The 21,910-nt window shown below is 34.0% G+C and overlaps 1 protein-coding gene across 6 annotated transcripts in view; it reads right to left on the reverse strand.

Annotated features, from left to right (window-relative positions):
• Positions 1 to 18,163, reverse strand: part of SYCP1 (synaptonemal complex protein 1) — a 125,341-nt gene extending 107,178 nt beyond the window's left edge. For 2 of the 6 annotated variants that reach the window (XM_081493333.1, XM_081493332.1), the window contains exons 1-10: positions 18,090 to 18,163; positions 17,419 to 17,555; positions 16,031 to 16,115; positions 15,808 to 15,851; positions 15,581 to 15,637; positions 13,835 to 13,999; positions 13,021 to 13,088; positions 10,635 to 10,708; positions 1,790 to 1,848; positions 482 to 551 (exon numbers count right to left, since the gene is read on the reverse strand). In XM_081493333.1, coding sequence (XP_081349459.1) covers positions 482 to 551; positions 1,790 to 1,848; positions 10,635 to 10,708; positions 13,021 to 13,088; positions 13,835 to 13,999; positions 15,581 to 15,637; positions 15,808 to 15,851; positions 16,031 to 16,115; positions 17,419 to 17,526 — 730 coding nt within the window. In that variant the 5' untranslated portion in view covers positions 17,527 to 17,555; positions 18,090 to 18,163. Of the gene's footprint in view, positions 1 to 481; positions 552 to 1,789; positions 1,849 to 10,634; positions 10,709 to 13,020; positions 13,089 to 13,834; positions 14,000 to 15,580; positions 15,660 to 15,807; positions 15,852 to 16,009; positions 16,116 to 17,418; positions 17,556 to 17,811 lie in introns of all 6 variants that reach the window. The other 4 variants (XM_081493334.1, XM_081493331.1, XM_081493330.1 and 1 more) reach the window with 3 other exon arrangements.
• Positions 18,164 to 21,910: the final 3,747 nt, after the last annotated feature.

Consider the following 21,910-nt stretch of genomic DNA (forward strand, 5'->3'; position numbering starts at 1 on the left):
AAGGTTTCTGAAAAGCTGAAACTATCTTCTTGCTGCTAATCTTCTGTTTAGTAAATTTAACAATATCTAAGTTACAATAACTTTTTAAAATTCTATAATTTTTATAACAGCACATATATACGTTTTCTTCTTTATAACACACTAGTCTGAAATAACAGATTTTAAAAATATATCTATTATTATTTTAACATGCAACTTGACCAAGAAATGTAAAAATAAGACCAAATCACACTTCCAAAAACTTAAGTACAAACCATAATTTGATTTCAGGGAAAATGTAGCTTTTGAAGCAAACAGGGTATTTTTAACATATATCAATTCTCTGCCACATTCCACAAGATTTTGAGGGGCTTATAAAACCATATACAGTATAAAAGTTTTCAATAGTTTAGGCATCAAGCTGAAGGTATGAAAACATTAACAGAATCTATTAAAAATATAAATAGCACAAGAGTATCATTAAAAAAAAAAAGATTCCTACACTTAAAACGCATTTCCAGTCTGGAACTCTCAGCTTGCACACGAAGTTCCTCAAAAGCTATTATCATTTTCTGAAATATATTGAAGTTTTAAGAATCATACTAAGACTTTTTAAATAGCTTTCTTCAGGAAATGAAAATAAATTTGTATCAAGTGATCATTACATTTAAAACTATACAACATTGAATAATCAAAATTTTGTAACTTTTAATAATTAAACAATTTACTAAAATGTACTGAGAGTGCCTGTTATGGTAGCTTCCCAGATGCTTAAAGGCACTGGAGATAGGTTATATAATACCAAAGAGCAGCAAAACAATTATTAGTACTCTAGTCATTTACTTAATAGCCCATACCAAAATCTGTAGTTTTCTATTGATTTTTGCTTACAATCTACTAGAGTATAACCTCTGTGCGATCTCTCCCCGTAAGAGTTCAAATTATACTTCTTACCTGTCAGCATGAGTTCATTCAACATTCAACAAATACTGATTTGTAAAACTGGATGAATTCATTTATTCACTTAATAAATAGTTACTGTCAATTATGTGCCAGGCACTGTTTTAGGCATTTAGGATATAAGACAAAGTCCTTATCCTTTCATTTCAGTATAAGAAAGAAGACATACCAACACAAATACACACACACACGTGTGCACGTCCACGTGCACACACAGGTGTATATCAAATTAATATCATGTAGTTTTAAGTGCTCTTCAGGAAAGTTAAGACAAGGTGAGGAGAGAAGACGACTGAGTAGAAAGATATTTTAGGTGAAATAGTAAGGAGGGTAATAAAAAAGCAGAATTAAGCATATACATTTGCACAAGATCTTGGATACGAAAGTTCTAGATAGAAAGAACAAATTCAAAGAAGCAAGATCAGAAAGAGCTTAGCAAGTCTGAGAAACAAGAAAGAAAGAATTACAGCAGAGAAGCAAACTGAAGAATGACAGGGGATGGGATTTAAAAAAAAAAAAAGTAAACAGGCACCAGACACAAATTAATAATACTTGGTATGTTTTCAAATTAATGGTTATGTGTCAAAATGTGCTAGTCTCTGACACAGAGTTAATATCTAATAAATTAAGTTAAATGGTGCCACTAACATGTAAATTAAAAAAACACTAAAAAACAAAACATTAATACTCATAGTATGGAATCTTGAGAATCTTACTAGATATAATCATATATCAAAAGGTAAATAATAATCCCTTTAGCAAGAACAATTGTTCATATCTTTGTAGCTATTACTCTAATTTGCTTAGAAATGCCTCTGTTTAAAATATTCAGATTTTCACTACCACTTACCTCAATGTTACTATTTAGGTCCATATAAACTTGCCTAGTTTCTTCTCGTTCATATTCATCTGTTATAAACATAAAATATTTCAGAATTAAATTTAAAACAGCTATGATTCCAACAAGGTAACACTCAAATGTCTCAGGTAAGCATTAAAGTATTTAAAAATCTGTGTTAGTAAAGGATATTGGTACATCTTTTGAGTCATTTAAAGTAGTATTAAAAATAATTTACATAAGGCAAGGTCATACTTCATGACAACTACCTCAAAAGCTAGGTGCTGTTCAGTTATCTCTAATTTCCTTTTATAGAATCATTACTGCTCACTAATTTATTCAAATTTTGTAATATATTTATAGTTTTAGCATTTACAATAATTATGGATTTTACAACTATCTGTGAAGTATTTTTCCTTTGTATATATAAGATTCATGAAGTGAATTTTAAATGAAACACAAAGCTCATTCTTGTTTCTGCTCTATTTTTGAAGAGACAGAAAGGAAGATAAACATCAAAATAAGAAAAACAAGCTAAGAATAACTGTAGCCCCAAAGAGAAATCTCCTTAAATCCTCTACAATATTTTTAGGGTTTTTTTTTTAAGTTTTTTTTTAACCTGAGCAATGATTCCCTTTAACTATACTCAAACTGAGTGTTGATTATGTGGTACTACAGAGAATTAAGGCACAAGGCAGTAAAAGACAATGTGACTATCCCTTCATCATTCCACCCATTTAGGCTGAGAATCACAAAAACCGTGTTAAACTGAAGGGAAGGTATTAGTTCCAGATCCTAAGTAACAAGCTGCAACACAAGAATGGCAGCTATGATAGACTAAAATGTCAATGAGGAGCCAAATGAACTGACTTTAGAAGATATAAGTATTCTTGTATTCTCAAAAACACTGGAAAGAGCTCTAGACTTATCAAAGCACGTGGAACAGGAGCCAGACCACTTTTATTTGAATATTAAAGGACTGGAAAAGTTAAAGAAATAGAGACAGAACACGTTGGTATTTCAACAGAAAGACCGTTCATCCTTCTCATTCCATCCATTGACTGTCTCATATTTACTACCCAACACAGTTAGCAACAAATTCCTATTCCACAAAAATTATTTGTACCAAAGAATTGCATCCTATTGCCAACACCTCCAATCTTCCCATTACCATCATCACCAGTACTTCCAAAATACCCTCCAGTCATTCTTCCAACAGACAAGTACTGGAAAGAAAATAAAACTACAAAAAAGAAAATAAATTGGTATAGATGTACTTTATAGTTGTCAGGAGCAAGTTGCTACGGGGAGCATAGAGAAGGGACTTTGGTAATAAAGTGTTCTAATGTACTGATATAATAATTGTAACCAATAGAACCTCTTTTCTGTTTTCTTGGTATCTATTCATCTCCCCACTTCCAGCTCACTCCCTCCTTTCACCTTCCCTTCTCCCTTCCCTCTCTCTCTATCCCTTATTTCTTTCTCTCTCTCTCATACACATACACACACACACACTTACTTTGCCCTAATTTGGCCAACTAGATCTTGCTGCATTCATCATCTTAAATAAGAGATGATTCAACCAAAAGCAACAAAAATGTCTGAGTTCCAAATGCCCAGTGGTGGGGTTAAGGGAAAGAGTAAAGATATAAGCAAGTAATGGATTTTCAAAATATACAAATCAGAACAAAGCTACCATCCTCTAGACTTAAGAAATATTTACTGTTTGCAGGTAAAGAAGCCTTTAAAAAGGAAACAGAGAGCTTATTGGCTTCTGGCAAGTACTTATGTAATGGTTCCATAGCCCTCTACACTCATCAAGCTAAGCGTTAGAGTTGGGGAACACAGAAACCACAGAGTTCAGGCAAACCAAGAGTAGAGTGAAACTGAGATTTTCTTCTTGCACAAACCAAGAGCAGAGTGGGACAGCCATCCCTAGGAAGATGACAAAACCTGAGAAGAAATGACTGTCAAATATATCTAGATAGATGGGGCCTTAGCTTCCCAAATTCCCTTGTGTATGGCAGGATAAAGCACACAGGATCAGCACAACTGAACAGGCCCTGAGGATTGGTATCAGGAACAGCTTAGCAACAACCTATGTAGACCAGTAACTGAGTACCAGTCGTGTAGACCAGTAACTGAGTACCAGTCGAAATGATGAAAGTCTCAAAGGACAGATGACTAAGTCAATGTCCCTCTCTACCACATGGTACTATATGGGCACCCCCAAATTTATATACAACCCCAGGTAATGAAGAAAAATTTCCAAATTTACTAAGATATATTTCTTCCATGTGAGCAGAATAAAAGCTTTAAGATTTTTTAACATTTTAAGATATAAAAATTTTGTGCATGCCTGAGTTTGTTGACTAAAATCACTAAGAATCATATATTCTACAAAATTTATCAGAGCATCAGAAAACCATGCAGAAGGGACAGAAAGGAGATTCAGCTACCAAAAGTAGATCCATGCAAGGTGAAAACATTAGAAACTGTTCAGTGACTGGCCGTACAACTATAAATACAAAAAGAGGATTCAACCACTATACTAAGTCCAAAATCAGTTTAACATCTTGTTTGTTTATTTAGTCTAGATAGTTCTTGCTTATTTCAATGATGTATATGGTTAGAAAACCTATACAAGGTCTTGAAAAAAATATTATCAAACAAAGAAAAGAGAACATGAAAGAGGTGAGAAAACAAATATTAAAACAATTAGAGAAATGAAAAACAAGGGCCAACAAATAAATAACAAGTATGCTCAAACAGAAATCAGAATGAGTGGCCAAAGATATCATAAAACTTTCCTGGTCTGAAGAAAGAGAATTACACATAGATTCAAATGACTGTACTGACAAAACTATAAATTTTAAGTGTTAGGTAGGAAGTTAGGCATGAGCAATGAGGGGTGGCCTAGAGGAAAGGAATCCAAGCTGATCTCTAAACCCATCCCAGACACACTCAGGAGAGCTCACTTAGATATGCTACAAAATAACCACAGAGACTTATCCCACTCCTGTACTTGTGTCCTAGGCACACAGTGGATACAAACTAACCACAGGGGCTTCTTCAAGTAACCTTAGGCAGCTAGGAGTTCATAAATTAGTTCATAAATTAGGGTTCATAAATCTTCTATACATATATACATCTGATTATAACAGACTGAATTATGGGAAGACATACACAACAGAGCCTGTTATATAAATTGCAACTGTTAATCAGCCTTGAGCTTATGCCCATTTGCATTCCTTTTCTTGACTGATGGTGGGTAAAATCCCTATTTTGCACAGGGCACAACAAAAAGGAGGAGAGGAGAAGTATAAAAAGATGGAAGCCAAAAGGGGTTGGGAGGATAATGACTCCTTTGGGGTCAGCCTGCTCCCACATCTTGGGAAAGTAAAAGAAAGTGAAAGTCGCTCAGTCGTGGTCGACTCTTTGCGACCCCATGGACTATACAGTTAAGGGAATTCTCCAGGCCAGACTACTGGAGTGGGTAGCCTTTCCCTTCTCCAGGGAATCTTCCCAACCCAGGGATCAAACCCAGGTCTCCCACATTGCAGGCAGATTCTTTACCAGCTGAGCCACAGGGAAGCCCAAGAATACTAGAGTGGGTAGCCTATCCCTTCTTCAGTGGATCTTCCCAACCCAGGAATCGAACTGGGGTTTCCTGCATTGCAGGTGGATTCTTTACTAACTGAACTAAAAGATTTATCTACTTGAGTTGCAATTGAGTTGCAACTTGTCTGTTGTTTGAAACCTTTAGTCTGTCATTCCAAATTTTTGTTACTGATGAGACAAGAACTGAGGGAGAAAGAGAAACTGATCTGACATAAGGACCAAGAAAATGCCTGAGTACTGGCAAAGGGAAAAATATACACATAAATACATATATTATATATTTAGGTAGAAATCTAAGTACAGATAAATGGAACTGTGGTTATCCCCATTTCATAGATAACAGAAGTGTGACACAGAAAAATTATGTTATTTGCCAGGATCCCAAAATATTAAGTGGTGATACATGATTAAAACAAAGATCTGCCTAATGAAATTATAGTAGGGATAAATGCAAAGAATGCTATTTGGATCCAAAAATCTAAATGCATGTGTAAATAATGAAGTAAAAAAAGTTAAAGATTTTAATTAATAGTGAAATCACTAAGCCTTTAATACAATGTGACTAGCAAATAAGCTGACTTTAGAGTTCATTAATAACACCTACAATTAGATGAGAAATAGTCCTTTACACAGGTCAAATTACAAATTAGATTACCTCATACAGAGCTGTACTCCTAAAAATTCAAACAGACCAACCAAAATAACAAAAGCACAAATAATCTTGAAAATGTAGGTTACAAAGACAAGATTCAAAAAGGTCAAGTAACTATCTTTAAAAATCTAAAGAGATAAAAATGTGCTTTAGACTTTTTCTGTATGCCTTAAGGAGAAGAATTACGTTAAGAATAGAGAAGCTACAAAGAGATTTCAGCCTAAGAAATTTCAACTCCTTGTTGAAATTTCTTAATTTCAACTAACCCTGGCAGTCCAGTGGTTAGGACTCCACACTTTCATTGCAGGGGGCTTGGGTTCAATTCCTGGTGGGGAACTAAGATCCCACAAGCTACATGATGTAGCCAAAAACCAACAACAAAACACACACATACACACACACACAAAGATTTCAACATAAAAATAAGAGTTGTCCTTAAATGACAATCTCAGGGTTAGTGAGTTTCAACTATAAATATATTCAAACACAGAAAAGACTTGGTAGTCATAAAGGAAATTATTAATTTCCTATAAAGATAATTAAAGCAATGGATATGTAAGTAGAACAAAAAGCTTTAAAGTCCTTTCCAACACAAAGTAATCCTTAGATTAAATAGTAAGGCTACAAAAAAAATGTATCCAGTACTTCGAATGGCAGGCTAAAGAATTTCAATGTACTTAAGTGTGCAACAGACAGCCATTTAAAGGGTTTTTTTTTTAAAGAAACATCTAAGAACAAATTTATTCTTTATTCATTCATTCATGAATTCATTCATTGCCTACTATCTTCACATACACTGTGCAAAGCATTGAATATACTGAGTCAAATAAGGCATGATCCCTTGCCTGCAAGCTTACAATGAGATGTCTAGCATGTGGTAGGTACTCAATATTTGTTGAAGGAATTGATAAATACAAGATAAAAATATACTAAGGGCACTAAGTAAAAGAAGAGGAGCATCTAAGTCAGAGTGAAAATTTAGAGAATATATCTCATGGGTAGTAATAATTATTCTGAGTTCTGAAGGACAAATAAGAATTAAGATGAAGAAGGAAGGAAGGCCGGCCAATAAACATATATGAAAACTCAGAAGCATAATCTGTTTAGTTCTCCATAAGCCTGTGTATGTGGAGCATGTGGAAACATTTGGCAATGCAAAGGGAAATGGCAAACACCATGCTATCCTGAAAATTATGGAAAGCCACTGAAAAAATTAGACAGTGACATTATTTTATCTACATTTTGAAAAAATGTCCAGGACTCTGGTTTCTGGTAACAACAAAGTAATTCAGACCAACCTTCCTCCCAAAGACATTTAAAAATCTGGAGGAATTTTTTGAGTTATTAAAAGAAACAATGACCTAAAAAGATAATAATGAATCATCAGACCAAGAATAGTTGAGAATTATAACTCAGAAAATCTAAACCAATTTCCACTATCAGTCAGTATGGAATGTAGCCTTTCTCTACCATTGATTACAACAAAAACTCAGAATGAAATCCATAAAGCAACTACTCAAAGAATCTGAAAACTAAGCAAAAGCAGGTAGATTGGGAAGAAAAGTAAAAAGCTGAAGAAGTGACTCATGTGAAGGCAAGTTCCCTGTTTGTTTAGTTTTTTCCTACCTTCTCTCCTAGAATTACTAAAAATGTAAAGGCCTAGCAGAAATCTAACAGGAAGCATGAACAGCAAAAGGAAATTCTAATTTTTTTTCTCTCTCTCTTCCAGCCCTGTCTCAAGGGTGGCCCCAGAAGTGGAGCTACAGCAGCTATGGCAGAAAGGACATACAAAATCCCAGGAGAAACTCCATGATTCTGGCCAAAGGACAAAAGGACAGGACCCCTTTAAGGCTGAGGGTGAGGAGGTAATGCTAGAGAGAGCCAGAGAAGAGGACTGCTAATTATTTGTAAGACTAGGTACAAGTCCCATAGGGAAAAGGGAGGATGTGCCTACACAAGATAGACCCAAGGCAAACACAGCAGAGTCTCTGAAATCGCTATCCAAGTCCCAGAACTAATCTAATCTTGAGTGGAGCATATATGAAACAGACCCAGAGTAACACAGCAAAAACTTTGAAAACTGAACTGGTAATGGAATCCCAACACACAAAAGGTAAGATAGAACTTGTGATCTGAACCTGAGTTGCCTATCTGCTAAAATATAAACCAAAAAAAGGTAAGAAATACGGAAGTAATAGCACAGTGACCTCATTGTTATGACTTGAAAAGATTAAACAGGCTCTCAACTAAGGGATTTTGTATTTACTATTTCTTCTGCATGAAATACTCATTCCCAAAATAGCTTCATGGTACAGTCCCTCAATTATTCAGGTCTCTAATCAAATACCACTTAATCAGAAAAAAACTTCCCCAAATACTCTATCCCAAAATATTCTCTTTTTTAGCAGTTATCAGCACCCAACATACATTATATTTACTCATTTATGGTATGTGTCCCCTTACTAGAGTACTTACTCCATAATAGCAGAAAATTTGTATCTTTACTATTGTTTTCCCTCAGCATCTAGAACATTTCATGGTGCATAGTAGGTACTTTTTTAAATGCTGAATGAATAAAAAGCAGAAAATCACAATAGGAAAATAAAGGCTTAAGGCAAGAATACATATGGAGTTTACACTAAATATAAGGCAAGTATTAAGACTTTTTTAGGGCAAGAATGTACAATGAAGAAAAAACAATCTCTTCAATAAGTGGCACTGGGAAAACTAAAGAGCTACAAATGCAAACAAATGAAATTAGAAAACTCTAATACACAAAAAAAACTCAAAACGAATAAAAGAACTAAATATAATGCCATATACTATAATACTCTCAAAAGAAAGCATAGGCAGGACATTCTTTGACATAACTTGCAGCAAGATCTTTTTCGACCCACCTCCTAGAGTAATGAAAATAATTGGGACCTAATTAAACTTAAAAGGTTTTGCACAGCAAAGAAAACCATAAACAAAACAAAAAGATAACCCTCAGAATGGAAGAAAATACTTGCAAACAAAGCAACCAACAAAGGATTAATCTCCAAAACATAGAAACAGCTCATGTAGCTCAATATCAAAAAAGCCTTGAAAGAGGAGCAGGGACTTCCCCAGCAGTCCAGTGGTTACGACTCTATACTTTCACTGCCAAGGGCACAGGTTCAATCCCTATTTGGGGAACTAAGGTCCCACAAGCCATACAGCATGGCCATAAATAAATAGATAAACTGGAATATTGAAAAAAAAAGACACACCCTTTAGTTCATATAAGAGAGCACCTAAAAATGTTTAAAAAGCTCTTCTAACCTCTCCCACCAACTGATCTCTGACTTAGCTTAAAACTAAAAGGAAGAAAGAACTAACAGCCTTGTCTCTCTAGCCCAGGTTACTTTCTACAAGGCAATCAATATAGTATCCCTCTATCCACATCCATATACTTTTCACCACTTTGTATATCTAGGCAGAAAAGTTAATCTTGAAAGTTGAATAAACAGGGTATAGTGGAACTGCTGATAGTGGTGCAGTACATTCTGGAAAGTACATATAGTTACAAAAGCTAAGTATTATAGGCAGGGATCAAGAATAAAAAACTAGCAATACTGGAAACAACATTAACAGCTAACATATATTGAGTATTTTGCACTGTTCTGAGTATTTTATATTTATTACCTAATTTAATTCTCAAAACAACACTAAGAGGTACTTTAATAAACAGAAGGACAGAGAGGTTACATAAATTATTCAAGATCAGGCAGATAAAAACTGAAAGTTTGAATCTGAACACAGGAATATCTAACTCTTCAGTCGAAGCTCTTAAGCAATAAGCTGTGTGATATCAATTAAAATTTGAAAAATAGAAACTATCCTGGAAAAGCAGGTACACAGTATTTCCCAATAGATTCTTGGCAGAAACAAACAAATAACAAAGTAGAGCTGGTGTCAGATTAATGATAAAGACAAACACTATTATTTTTGAAAATCAGACAATGTTTTTCATCAAAACAAAAAAATTCCTACTTTACAATTAACATCAACATATGCATAAAATAAAAACATGCACTTCCACATATACACCACAACCTTAATAGAATGTTTTAAAACAATGTTTCTTCAGAAAAAATTTGAGAATTATATTTATAAATACTACATTGCTATTCTTAAGTACTATGCTTTCAGCATAGCCCTCCATCAGTATTTTCTATTATGAATATGACTACGTATCATTCTTGATTCAACTTCCTGTTGTTCTAGACAGAAGAGGTTAGTCTCAAGATCACACTTTAACTAAAATGAGAATTAACCATAAATGTCAAGTATCAATATATACCTTTTGAAATATATAATATTATCTTTCCAAAACCTTTGTGCTTTTGAAGCTCAAAGAATTAAGAATCTAGTTATTATATAAAGAAATGGTTACGAGACATTAATTCTAGTTATTATATAAAGAAATGGTATAAGACATATAACATGTTCAAATAAAAACTGGTTTCAAAAAATTAAAAGATAGTCTGTTCCCCTCTCCACCTCCCACTATTAAATAACAACAAATTGATAAAATCGTATAAAACAAGAAAAGATATTTACATTTATTTGTCTTCTCTGCAGATCTGGCACAAGTTTCTTTGAGTAGATTACATAAATGCCTTGTAGCATTATTCCTGGAACAAAGGAAAGAGTTTGCATAAATGTAATCTGATCTCAAAGCAAAATCATATCTAAACATTATTAAACATTACTATTATAATTTTAAAGAAATTCTTAAAATATTAATTTAATAACTGTCTTCTTTGAAAGTAGAAGCCTCCTTAACAAATTTCTACCCAAGTAGCTTTCAATAATCTCTTAGTAAACAGTTCCAGATTCACCTAAGAAATAAAATGAGAAGACAGGATTGGGATCTTTATTTACTGATTACTCCAGAAATATTACAACTATCTTACCTTCAAAACATAAAATTATTAATTTCCTGAATTTCATTATGTGAATAAATAAAACCTCTGATCATCTCACAGATGCAGAGAAAGCATTTGAGAAAATTCAAAATTCATTTATGAGAAAAATTCTTAACAGAGTGGGTATACAGGGAACCTATATCAACATAATAAAAGCCATATATAACAAGCCCACAGCTAACATCATACCCAGTCCTGAAAAGCTGAAAGTTTGTCCTCTAAGATCAGAAACAGGACAAGTATGTTCATTTCACCACCACAGCAAAAGACAAGAAAAAGAAATAAAAGGCACTTAAATCAGAAAGATCAAAGTAAAACTGTCACTATTTGCAAATTACTTTTATAGAGAAAACCCTCAGACTCTGCCAAAAAACTGTTAGAAAATTTTAAACAAATTCAGTAAAGTTACAGTATCTCAAACTTCTATTACAGGCCAGGCATATGGTTTTTAAATACCCAAAGTCTCTTTCAAACCCAAGAAAAAATACAAATATAAAAAAAGAAAGAATACACTAAAATCTACATTCCTTTCAGAAAGTCATGATCAAGCGAATAATGGGTTGATCTGAACTACTTTCTATTAATATTAAATTTGTTATCCAATAATCAAGTCACTCTATTCTAAGTATTACTTTGTTTCTTATCTACATTCTGACAAAGCTCTTAACTAAATGTTAGGTGCTCTCAAATGACAACTGACAATTTGAGACCAAAACTGACACTCAACTGAATCAAGTGCTTAAAATAGAAAGATATCACACCAAAATATAGTCACTCCCTCCCACCTCAGAAAATGGCATAAATTCTATATAATACTATATCATACTACACTGTTCTACACTACAGTATATGCTATATATAAACTAAGCAGTTACAATATTCACAAAAAAAGTCAACTGCTTATTAATGGAGACAGCAGCCATTTAAGAAAGCTCACAAGTTACCAAATACTAGTATTAGGGCTACAGAAGACTTCAGATCTGCCTTATACTGTAGAAGGCCTTCCCAGGTAGTGCCCTCCAGTGGTAAAGAATCTGCCTGCCAATGCAGGAGACACAGGAGACTCAGGTTTGATCCCTGGGTCAGGAAGATCCCCTGGAAGAGGAAATGGCAACCCACTCCAGTAGTCTTGCCTGGAAAATCCCATGAACAGAGGAGCCTGGTGGGTTACAGCCCATGAGATCACAGAGAGTCAGACATAACTGAGCACGCACGCATGTATACTATAGAAACTCAATCACATATCCATAAAAAATGACAAGTACCAAACATACAGTAGGCACACAATTTTAGAAACTTCCTCTTCTTTCTCCCTTCCCCCTAATATCCAAACCATATTTAGCCAGAAAAAAAAAATTAAAGTAAACATTTAGATTTTTCTGAAAAGTCATAGGTTGTCTTTGAATTAACCTAAAACAATCTGCTGTAATAATATTTTTCACTTATTAGCAACTTTACTGACAAGGTGATAAGCCTTCTAGAACCATATTTAGCATGATGTTTAACTTAAAGCAAATAGCAATAAATTTATCACTGTATGTGGACTCACATTATATTCTAACCATTCAATATTTATTTACTTGGCAGATAAATTAAACATTACATATTAAATTCTGCATGATACCATCTGAAGTGAAAGAAGCAGAAAATAAAGTTTAGCTATTGCCTAGAACAAAGAAAAGGAAAAGTCAAAGATGATACTAAAGTTTCAAGCCAAAGTTAATGGAAGAATGATTACACTACTGGCAAAAACAGGAATTTGACAGTGAGAATTAGGCTGAAACTAAGTTGAAATCTATTCTTCAAGGAACAAAAAAGGAACAAACAAGTGAAGTTTCTCAGTGGTGTCCAACTGAGCTGCATCTAAAACAATAATCAAACAGAAAGGTATAAAATACACATAGGCAGTTGTAAATATACAACAGAAAGAGGTCACTAAATTTTTGGAAATTATTTTAATAATCAGCTTGAAATAAAAATAGATTTGTAAAGAGCAAATTCATTAAATTATTACTTACTCTTTTATTAAATCTTTATTTTCTTGAATTCCTTCTTCTAATTTCAAACTTACTTTTTCATTTTCAAACTAATTTACAAGACAGAAGAACAGTTCATCATGTTTTAGTTAGCAAAATAAACATAAGTATAATCATTAAGGAGCATTTCTTTGTTAACTTGCTATGATGGTCTATAAAAATTATTTTTTTGAACATAAAAAAGAACTTTTTGTCACATTTATGGATAACCTATAAGAATATGGGTCTCACTTTCATCAGTCTAAAATTAGGTTTACTGAATCATCTCCAAAATGTATCCAACAATATTTTAATGTAAGATTATCTTCCCCAAACATTTTGAAAAGGTGTTTTATCTTTGTCCTAACCCAGTGTTACATTTTCTCAAAATTTTTCTTTCACTATGCCACAATATTGAAGCTAAACAGCTTCAAATTCAAAGTTTTATCTGCTTTTTATATATTAGAAAATGCCATTTTCTAATATATAAAAAAACACATTTATATCAAACAAAACATCATCAGGAATAGGAACTAGTAAAAATTAAAACTCTACAATTAGAATCATTAACTCAATCTTTATCTAAAATAAGTTACTGTTTCCCTAGACATTTAATTAAGCTTTGTGCAATCTCTCCTATGTGTTCATCCTAAAACTGAAATGCAACTAATACTAATGAAACTTCAAAAAAGCACCATTCTTAAAATCCACATGATGGAAACAAGATAAACCTAAGTTAACTATGAAATAACACTTCGGTTTAAATGGCATTATAAGATTTACTATACCATGTTTTCAATTCCAAGTCTCATTATACCTGTAGTTCTTGAATGGCTTTCCGCTGTGCTTCAATTATTTTTCTATTTTCTTGCAACTTGTTTTCTTTATGCTTCAGTTCAGATTCTACATTCACTTTCCACTTCTTGATCTTTTCAGCCTCCTTATATAGTTTTGAATATAGTCTGCTCATTGGCTCTGAATTCTATTATAAAATAAGTTCTCAAAGACTGTTAATTGTTCAAAGTTTAGTATCACCAAACTACAGCTGCTTATTGAAAACATCCATGAGTACTTAGTACTTGAGACCAAATCTCTCCTCAGTTTTTGCCCTAATATCATACTGAAAGCTACGTTAACTTTTTTTAACTACTAAGGCAATACTAGTTACTTCACTTTATAACTTGGTCACTTGATTAAGGTTACTGATCACTTGACTAAGTTATTCATTGCTGAATAAAATCAAATTAATTCAAAATGTAAGTAAGTCAGAAGTTAGAAATCTTTAAGTCAATTAGAGAATCTGGCTGGTTAAAAGCTAAAATAAATCACTCTACAAATCTATAAATTTTAGCAAAGGTCTTGCAACATTTTGGGTATACAGTTTAAGAATTAACCAAAGGATATGAAGTTACAATACAATGACACAAAAAATAATACTGAACACAAGTTCTTTCATTTAGCCTGAGATTTTATTTGAATTTCCTGCATCAACAATTTACATATTATAAGATAAATATCAGAAGTTGTCTTTTTCTAATCACTATTTGATAGTTCTGTTATCAAAATTTAGGAATAAATTCCATATTTATAAATTTGTGATACCATAATCCAGCAACAAACATATAGCATTTTATCAGGCCATGGAATGTCTGTTCTAAAGACATCTATGTGCCATAAGAATGATTTTTATAACTAAAATCGAAAGTAGAGTATATCCTACAAATTCCTTAGACAGTAAGCCTAACAATCATACCTACTAATTCAAGAATTTTTTGTAAAATACTGGCTTAAGTCTCAGCCTTCTCACATATTGCATCCATCTCCCCTTTTTCTATTTTTTTTTTTTGAGAAGGGTACTTTTATTACTTATTTTGTGATATTTGATATTTTTTAATTGAAGGATAATTGCTACAGAATTTTGTTGTTTTCTGCCAATTATCAAAATAATCAGGCATAGGTATAGGTATGTCCCCTCCCTCTGGAACCTCCCTCCATCTCCCTCTCCATCCCACCCCTCTAGGTTGTTACGGAGTCCCTGTCTGAGTTCCCTAAGTCATACAGCAAATTCCTACTGGCTATCTATTTTACATATGGTAATATGTTTCCATGTTACTCTCTCCATACATCTCATCCTCTCCTTCCTCCAACCTTCTCATGTTCATAAGTCTGTTCTCTGTCTGTTTCTCCATTACTGCCCTGCAAATAAATTCATCAGTACCATCGTTCTAGATTCCATATATATGCACTAGTAAACAGTATTTATCTTTCTTTTTCTGACTTACTTCACTCTGTATAATAGGCCCCTTTTCTATTCTTGATTTTTATGATTTTAAGTTAAATTGCCTCTTAAGAATGGATGCTTTTATAATCCAGGAAAATACAGAGGCCTACTGTTTCAGCAAATTTAAAAGAAAAATGAAGGGGATAAAAGGTTTAAAGAACATAACTTAAAAGAATAACTAAATCTTAACTCTTTGGAAGCCTCAAAAGAAAGATAAACACAAGTAATAATAAATGATACTCCAATTATAAGAAATTAAATATGAATAGGAAATTTTCTGACCTCAAAATCAGAGTCTTTTAGTCCCTCCTGGTAATGACAACTGTCAGAATTATCAGTCTAAAAAATGAATAAATTTTTCCTGTGAGAAAATATTTCTGATGTTTCCAAACAGTAGCAATTAAATACTGAAGATCAGTAATCCAACAACTAAAGAATTTTTTTTCTTTTTCAAGTAGGCAATTTAATACCTAAACAGGTTATATCCATATACACTATACGCAACTGACCTGTTCAAGCATGGGCAAAAAGTTAACTTTTTGTAAAGCAGGATCTGCAAGATAAAAGACAACTGGAATTAAATGCCAACATTTTATTTTTTATACTAAGTATTATATCCAGCTTTAATGTCAAGGCTAATGTCAATCAATATAATACTTATATTGATATCTAGCAAAGTATATTTTAAAAATGCTTCTACACAGGTAATACATTGCTTTTCTAGTCTCCTACCTGAATCAATGTTTTCCCCATTTTTGGAGACATTAGTCATTGCAAATGGAAAACCAAAATCATCTTCGACACATTTGTTGAAACCCTAGAAACACAAAGAAGTTCTTAAACATACTGTCCCATAACACTCTAATAACTAGCAGTGTAATAATATGTAATTGCATATACATCTCCTTAAAGAAGTGACTATAATTGTAAATTCTTTAATGTATACATTGTGTTAAAAATATCAAATGACCTTGGTATGTAAACAAAGCAAAAATTTTTAATTTTCACTTTTAAGAGAAAGCTAACTAAAATTACATTACACATGCTTTGTAAGTACTCAGGAATAATATAAGTAAAATTTAATTAGTAGCCTGGAATATTAGTTTTCTTCAATTTTATTAGTATCTTTCCCCTGGTAGAATTGAGAATTTTCTTCACTGAATAGCATTTTAGCATTATACTCTTGGCTATAAAGACATAAGAATTTTTCTACAGGATAGAAAATTAAAATATTCATTGCTTCATCTCATCTCCAACATAAAGTTCCACTTAAGAAATTTAATTACTAAAAATAAAAGTTCTATTTTGCCTGAGAAACTTGATATAATTCCTCCTTTCCAAAAAGAATCTATTACATGTACAAATTTTCCTTTTTATCCTGTCAACCAAGAAGCTCAGAGTTAAATTTTAACCTCAGTCACACTAATTTTTACCAGTATATTGATATATTTGTCTAAATTTTCTTAATTTTCCTTGATTCTAACATTCTTCTAATTTATATCTTATTGTATATGCTGCTGCTGCTGCTGCTGCTAAGTCGCTTCAGTCGTGTCCGACTCTGTGCGACCCCAGAGACGGCAGCCTACCGGGCTTCTCCGTCCCTGGGATTCTCCAGGCAAGAACACTGGAGTGGGCTGTCATTTCCTTCTCCAATACATTTAAGTGAAAAGTGAAAGTGAAGTCGCTCAGTCGTGTCTGACTCTTCGCGAGCCCTCGGACTGAAGCCTAACAGGCTCCTCCGTCCATGGGATTTTCCAGGCAAGAGTACTGGAGTGGGATGCCATTGCCTTCTCCGTTATTGTATGTAAGTTGCTTTAAATCATTTTAAGAAAGCGAGAAAAGAGGATTAAAATAAGTAGGTCCCATTATGTATGCAGAATTCTAAAGCGCCACTGATTATTTCTTTAAATGAATGATGACTAAACACATTAAGTATGCTCATTATTAATTCAAAGCAATGCTATTCAATATACTTGAGAATAGCAAGATTAAATAAGATTAAATACCAATATTAAATGAGACGATATTTACAGAAAAAAAATTATAAAACATCACCAGTAGGAAAGTTCACTTTGCTTCCTTTAAAGAATAGTCCAATCAAAATTCATATGTAAATTTACCTTAAAGAAATTAGAATCTCCTCCTGAAGTCTGAGGTTTCACTGCAGATACTTGACTGCTACTTAATCTTGGTGGCACAAACAATTTAAAGGGCTTTTGTTTTTCCATTTTCTCTCTTCCAGTCGCGTAATTATCTACTGCTCAAGAAGGAGGGGAAAGTGCTTTACATTGTTTTATTAATACCCTACTTGTTCCGTAATAAACGGGTATATAAGGGAATAGGCGAAACCTCTGCTACCATGTCTACAGCGTCCCTTACTGCGGGGGGGACGCAGGGAACATCCCCTATGTCCCCACCATTCCCCTACCACCAATGGCCGTGCTGGCGGCGTACATAATCGAGAAACTCAAACTAGCATCATCACCAGGACAGCCTGAAAAGAAGCCCGTTACCTCTACCAGCCCTGTTAAATTGCATCACTTCGCCGGGAAGAACTAGCTTAGGTGCTTAGGACGCCTGCAGAGGCGTTGGAGGCTGCCTTGCGTGAGGGAGCGGCAGTATCAAAATGTCGCCCACCTCTAAGTTTCCTCCTCAGGGAAGGAACTCGGCACAACTGACCCTACCTTTAAAAAAATTAGCGGGAAATCGCGGGCTCAGTGCCCACGCGAACCACCATCTGCTCTCTTATTAGGGCAGCAGAAAGAACCAACAAGCACTTCTGCCTGCGAACCTCGGAAAAGGCGGGAAATAGCTCCACCGCAGCGGCCAGGAGGGGAGGGGCAGGGCGAACCGCGATTTAACCGCGAAATAACGGTCAGCAGCGTCTGCCAGCCAAGCGCGCTAGACCTACATCTCGCGAGATTTCCCTCTACGTCAGAAACGATTCTTACCTGGATTCTTAGAATTTGACATTCTTTAAGCTTCTGCTATTGTTAAAGAATGTGAAGAAAACTATTAGGTGCTATGATAGATTAGGTGTGATGATAGGGCTTCCCTTGTAGCTCAGTCGGTAAAGAATCTGCCTGCAGTGCAGGAGACTCAGGTTCGATCCCTGAGTTGGGAAGATCCCCTGGAGAAGAAATGGCAACCCACTCCAGTATCCCTGCCTGGAAAATCTCATGGACTCAGGAGCCTGGTGGGCTGCAGTCCATGGTGTCGCAAAGAGTCGGGCACGACTAACCGACTAACACTTACGTACACTATGATAGATTGGAACTGAAAGTGAAAAATCTATTTCTGTCCTCCAAGAATTCACAGTCACAGGAAGGAAACAAGTGCAAACAGATAATTATAGCCCCTGTAAACACCTAGTGGTTGTAAGAGGTCATTGAGACACTTCGAAAGGGAAAATGGCCTTTACAGTGGCTTGGGAGTCAGGAGAATCCTTCACGGATGTGCTACTGTTACTGCTTCTATAGAAAACAGAAGGGGGAAATAAAACCATGGCTAGATAGTGAATACGGGAAGAGGTATTCCTAGCTGAAGGACCGTTGCGCTCGAGTTGTGAGGTGCTCGAGCTGAAGGCGCTCGAGTTGTGAGAGAGATGAGTCCAAGAGAGTGAAACCAAGCAATGCAGTGTAGGTGTGTGAGGACGCAAAAGGGAAAATGATGAGACCAGACACTTAGCAGGTGTGAAGGTATTGCAAAGGCTTTCGGATTTTAGACTTTATGGATGGGAATCTTGAGAGATTTTGAGCAGAAAGGGAGGCATGATCAAGTTCAAAAGAAAATTCGTAGTATGAAAAATGGTTTAGGTTAACGAGACTAGATTAGGGATACAGTTGTAATAGCCTGCGTGAGTAAGGTATGAGGATCTAAGCTATGACAGAGCCATAAAAGATGAAAATATGTCAAATGTAAAAGATACTTAGAAAGTAAAATTAATAGGACTTAATGGCTTTTTTAAAGTGAGCAGCACAAGTCTGAAATGACAACCTCGTTTCAGATTTGGGCTACTAGAAACAATAAATATGGTGCTATGTACCTAGGTTTGAGCAGTAAGACAATACATTCTGTTTTCAACATACTGACTGTATGTTCTAATTTTCTCCATCTCCTACAGTATAATCGATACTGTTCCAGAGGACTTTAGTAATATTTTTAAATAACTGATTTTGTTTTGTGTAACTTTAACCTATCAGACATAATAGTTTCTGCTAAACTTACATTTTTGAGCTGGGAAAAACATAATTTTTGAGCTAGAAAAAAGTGCAAGGTTTTCATTTTATATGAAAAGGAGTCTAGGTACCCTAAAAAAGATTAAATACTCCCTTTAAGAAATGATACCAAGACTAAATGCACAAGATAATCCTTGGGGGGAATAGTTGACACATTTAATTAACATATTTTAAAAGTTAAAGGTATAAATTCAATATTCCAAATTTTTTAAAGCTTTATAACAGTGAAATATTCAACTATGGTCTTTTTTCTTATTGAAAACCAAAATGTCATTCCTAGTATTAAATTCAGTTTTATTTACTCAGGTCCAGTCTTTCTAAACAATTGGGTTTCCATCTAATTTCTCATTTTCATGTATTTCACATGAAATGTTTTAATGTTAATCCAGTTCTTATAAGGATAAAATGTTTGTGGTAAGATTTCAGGTTTTAAAAACTTTAATTTTTTCTATAAAAGGTGTTAGCAAAAATGTTAAAATATTGTCTACCAGAATGAGCATTAAATTGTGCTTAATTTCCCAATATATGTAATTTTTCAGTATCTTTCCATGACAAAATTTTTAATTGGGACTTATATAAGATCTGTTTTTTAAAGACATTAAGAAAAAGTAAGAGTTGAACAAAGCTTTGTTCCTCTTTAATAATTTGTAAAATGCTATAACAGTAATAGGTTTAAAATGTTTAGCCATCAATCTAGCCTTAAGTTCACAAACTGCTTTTATTCTGATTACAACTATTTCCACTAGATAATCTTTTTTATATCTATAAGAAATCTATATATTTTCATTCGATTTTCTGCTAAATGAAAAAAGTTTCTTCAGATAAGAACTGTACTTAGTACTACTCCCTTTTGAAGGGATCATGCAGTAACAATAACCATTGCTTCCTTGGGGATGAATCTTGAAAAGAATCCTAGATGTCCCTCTAGTGGTGGTCCTATATTCCACAAAATTTGATGAGCCCTTGATAATGTCCATTTTATGGCAATATATTGGTGACAGCAATTCTGTTAATGTTTTTCAAATCAATCATCCTATGATAATAAACAATCTAGATTTAAGAAGTGTAAGACAAACCACAACATTATAAAATTTCAGCAGCATGAATACAAATTCCATTTCTCAGAGAGTAAACTAGTCAATTTGGGGTCCTTTGCTTTCTAAATGCTAAGTATTTCTGAGTGGTTGTAATTCTGTGTTCTCAGTTCAGTGAGCCTCCCTATGAGATGAGCAAAATGCTGTAGGTCTTCTGGATGATAAATTTTTGAATATTTGTACAAAATTTGTAAAATTGGTTCCTGTAAATTTTCCACATGTTGCTTGTTTTTAAGGCATGGCAATCTGAAAAACATCATGATATATATCGTAATGAATACTGGAAAATTGTAGAAGATAATTAATTAATTTAAGACAATACAGTTTAAAATAGTAAAAATATAAAATACATACTGAACCTTTAATATATGCCAGATTTTATGCTAGGTAACTTCCTTCTATGCAAGGTCTTATTTGAGCTTCATAATACTCTATGAAGAGTATTTCTTAATGATTAGACAGCATTCATTCATCTAGTCATTGTGCTGGAGATACAGCAATGAACATAGACTAAGTTTCCTGTCCTTATTGAGCTTGTATTTTGGGTCTAGGAGGAGTAGGGGAGGAAAGAGACATATACACATTTTTAAAATAAAAATATATGACAAAAATTAAGAGTAGGGAATAAGAATTTAGGATAGAGGCACAGCAGCTATTTTTTAAAGTGTAATCAGATTTAATATGACACTTAGCAGAGATCCAGGATGGTGAAGGAGGGAGCCATGAAGCTATCTAGGAAGGAGTTTTCCAAGAAGAAAATTTGTCGAGTACAGTAGAACTTGTGGAAAGAGCCTACTTGAAATTTTCAGGGTACATATGCATCAAAAGCCATGTGGTTGTGGTGATGTTAGCGAAAGGAATAGTTGCAAGCAATATCAGAAAGAACTCTGGCTGCAAAGTGTATGAAATAAAAATCCATTAAAGGATTATGTGCAGAAGAATGACATGATATGGCTTATGTTGTCAAAGAATCACTGTGGCTACTGTATAAGGAATAGATCCTAAGGAGGCAAGAGCAGAAATAGGAAAGTGAGTTAGCAGTTTTATTAGGATGACAGGGACAGAGACAGTAAGAAGTGGTTGAGTTCTAGATCTATTTTGAGGCTAGAGTCAACAAGATTTGTTGCATATTTAATATGGGTTTAAGAGTAAAAAAGAAGTGAAGGATGACTTAAAGAATTTTGATTTCTACAACTTAAAGGATTGAGATGGCATTTAGAAGAGATGACGGAAGACTATAGAAGGATCAGGGGAGCAATCAAGAGTTCACATGAGGGGGT

The sequence above is a fragment of the Giraffa tippelskirchi genome, chromosome 5, assembly GCF_054371585.1.
Source record: "Giraffa tippelskirchi isolate mGirTip1 chromosome 5, T2T-mGirTip1v1.2.pri, whole genome shotgun sequence".
Lineage (NCBI taxonomy): Eukaryota > Metazoa > Chordata > Mammalia > Artiodactyla > Giraffidae > Giraffa > Giraffa tippelskirchi.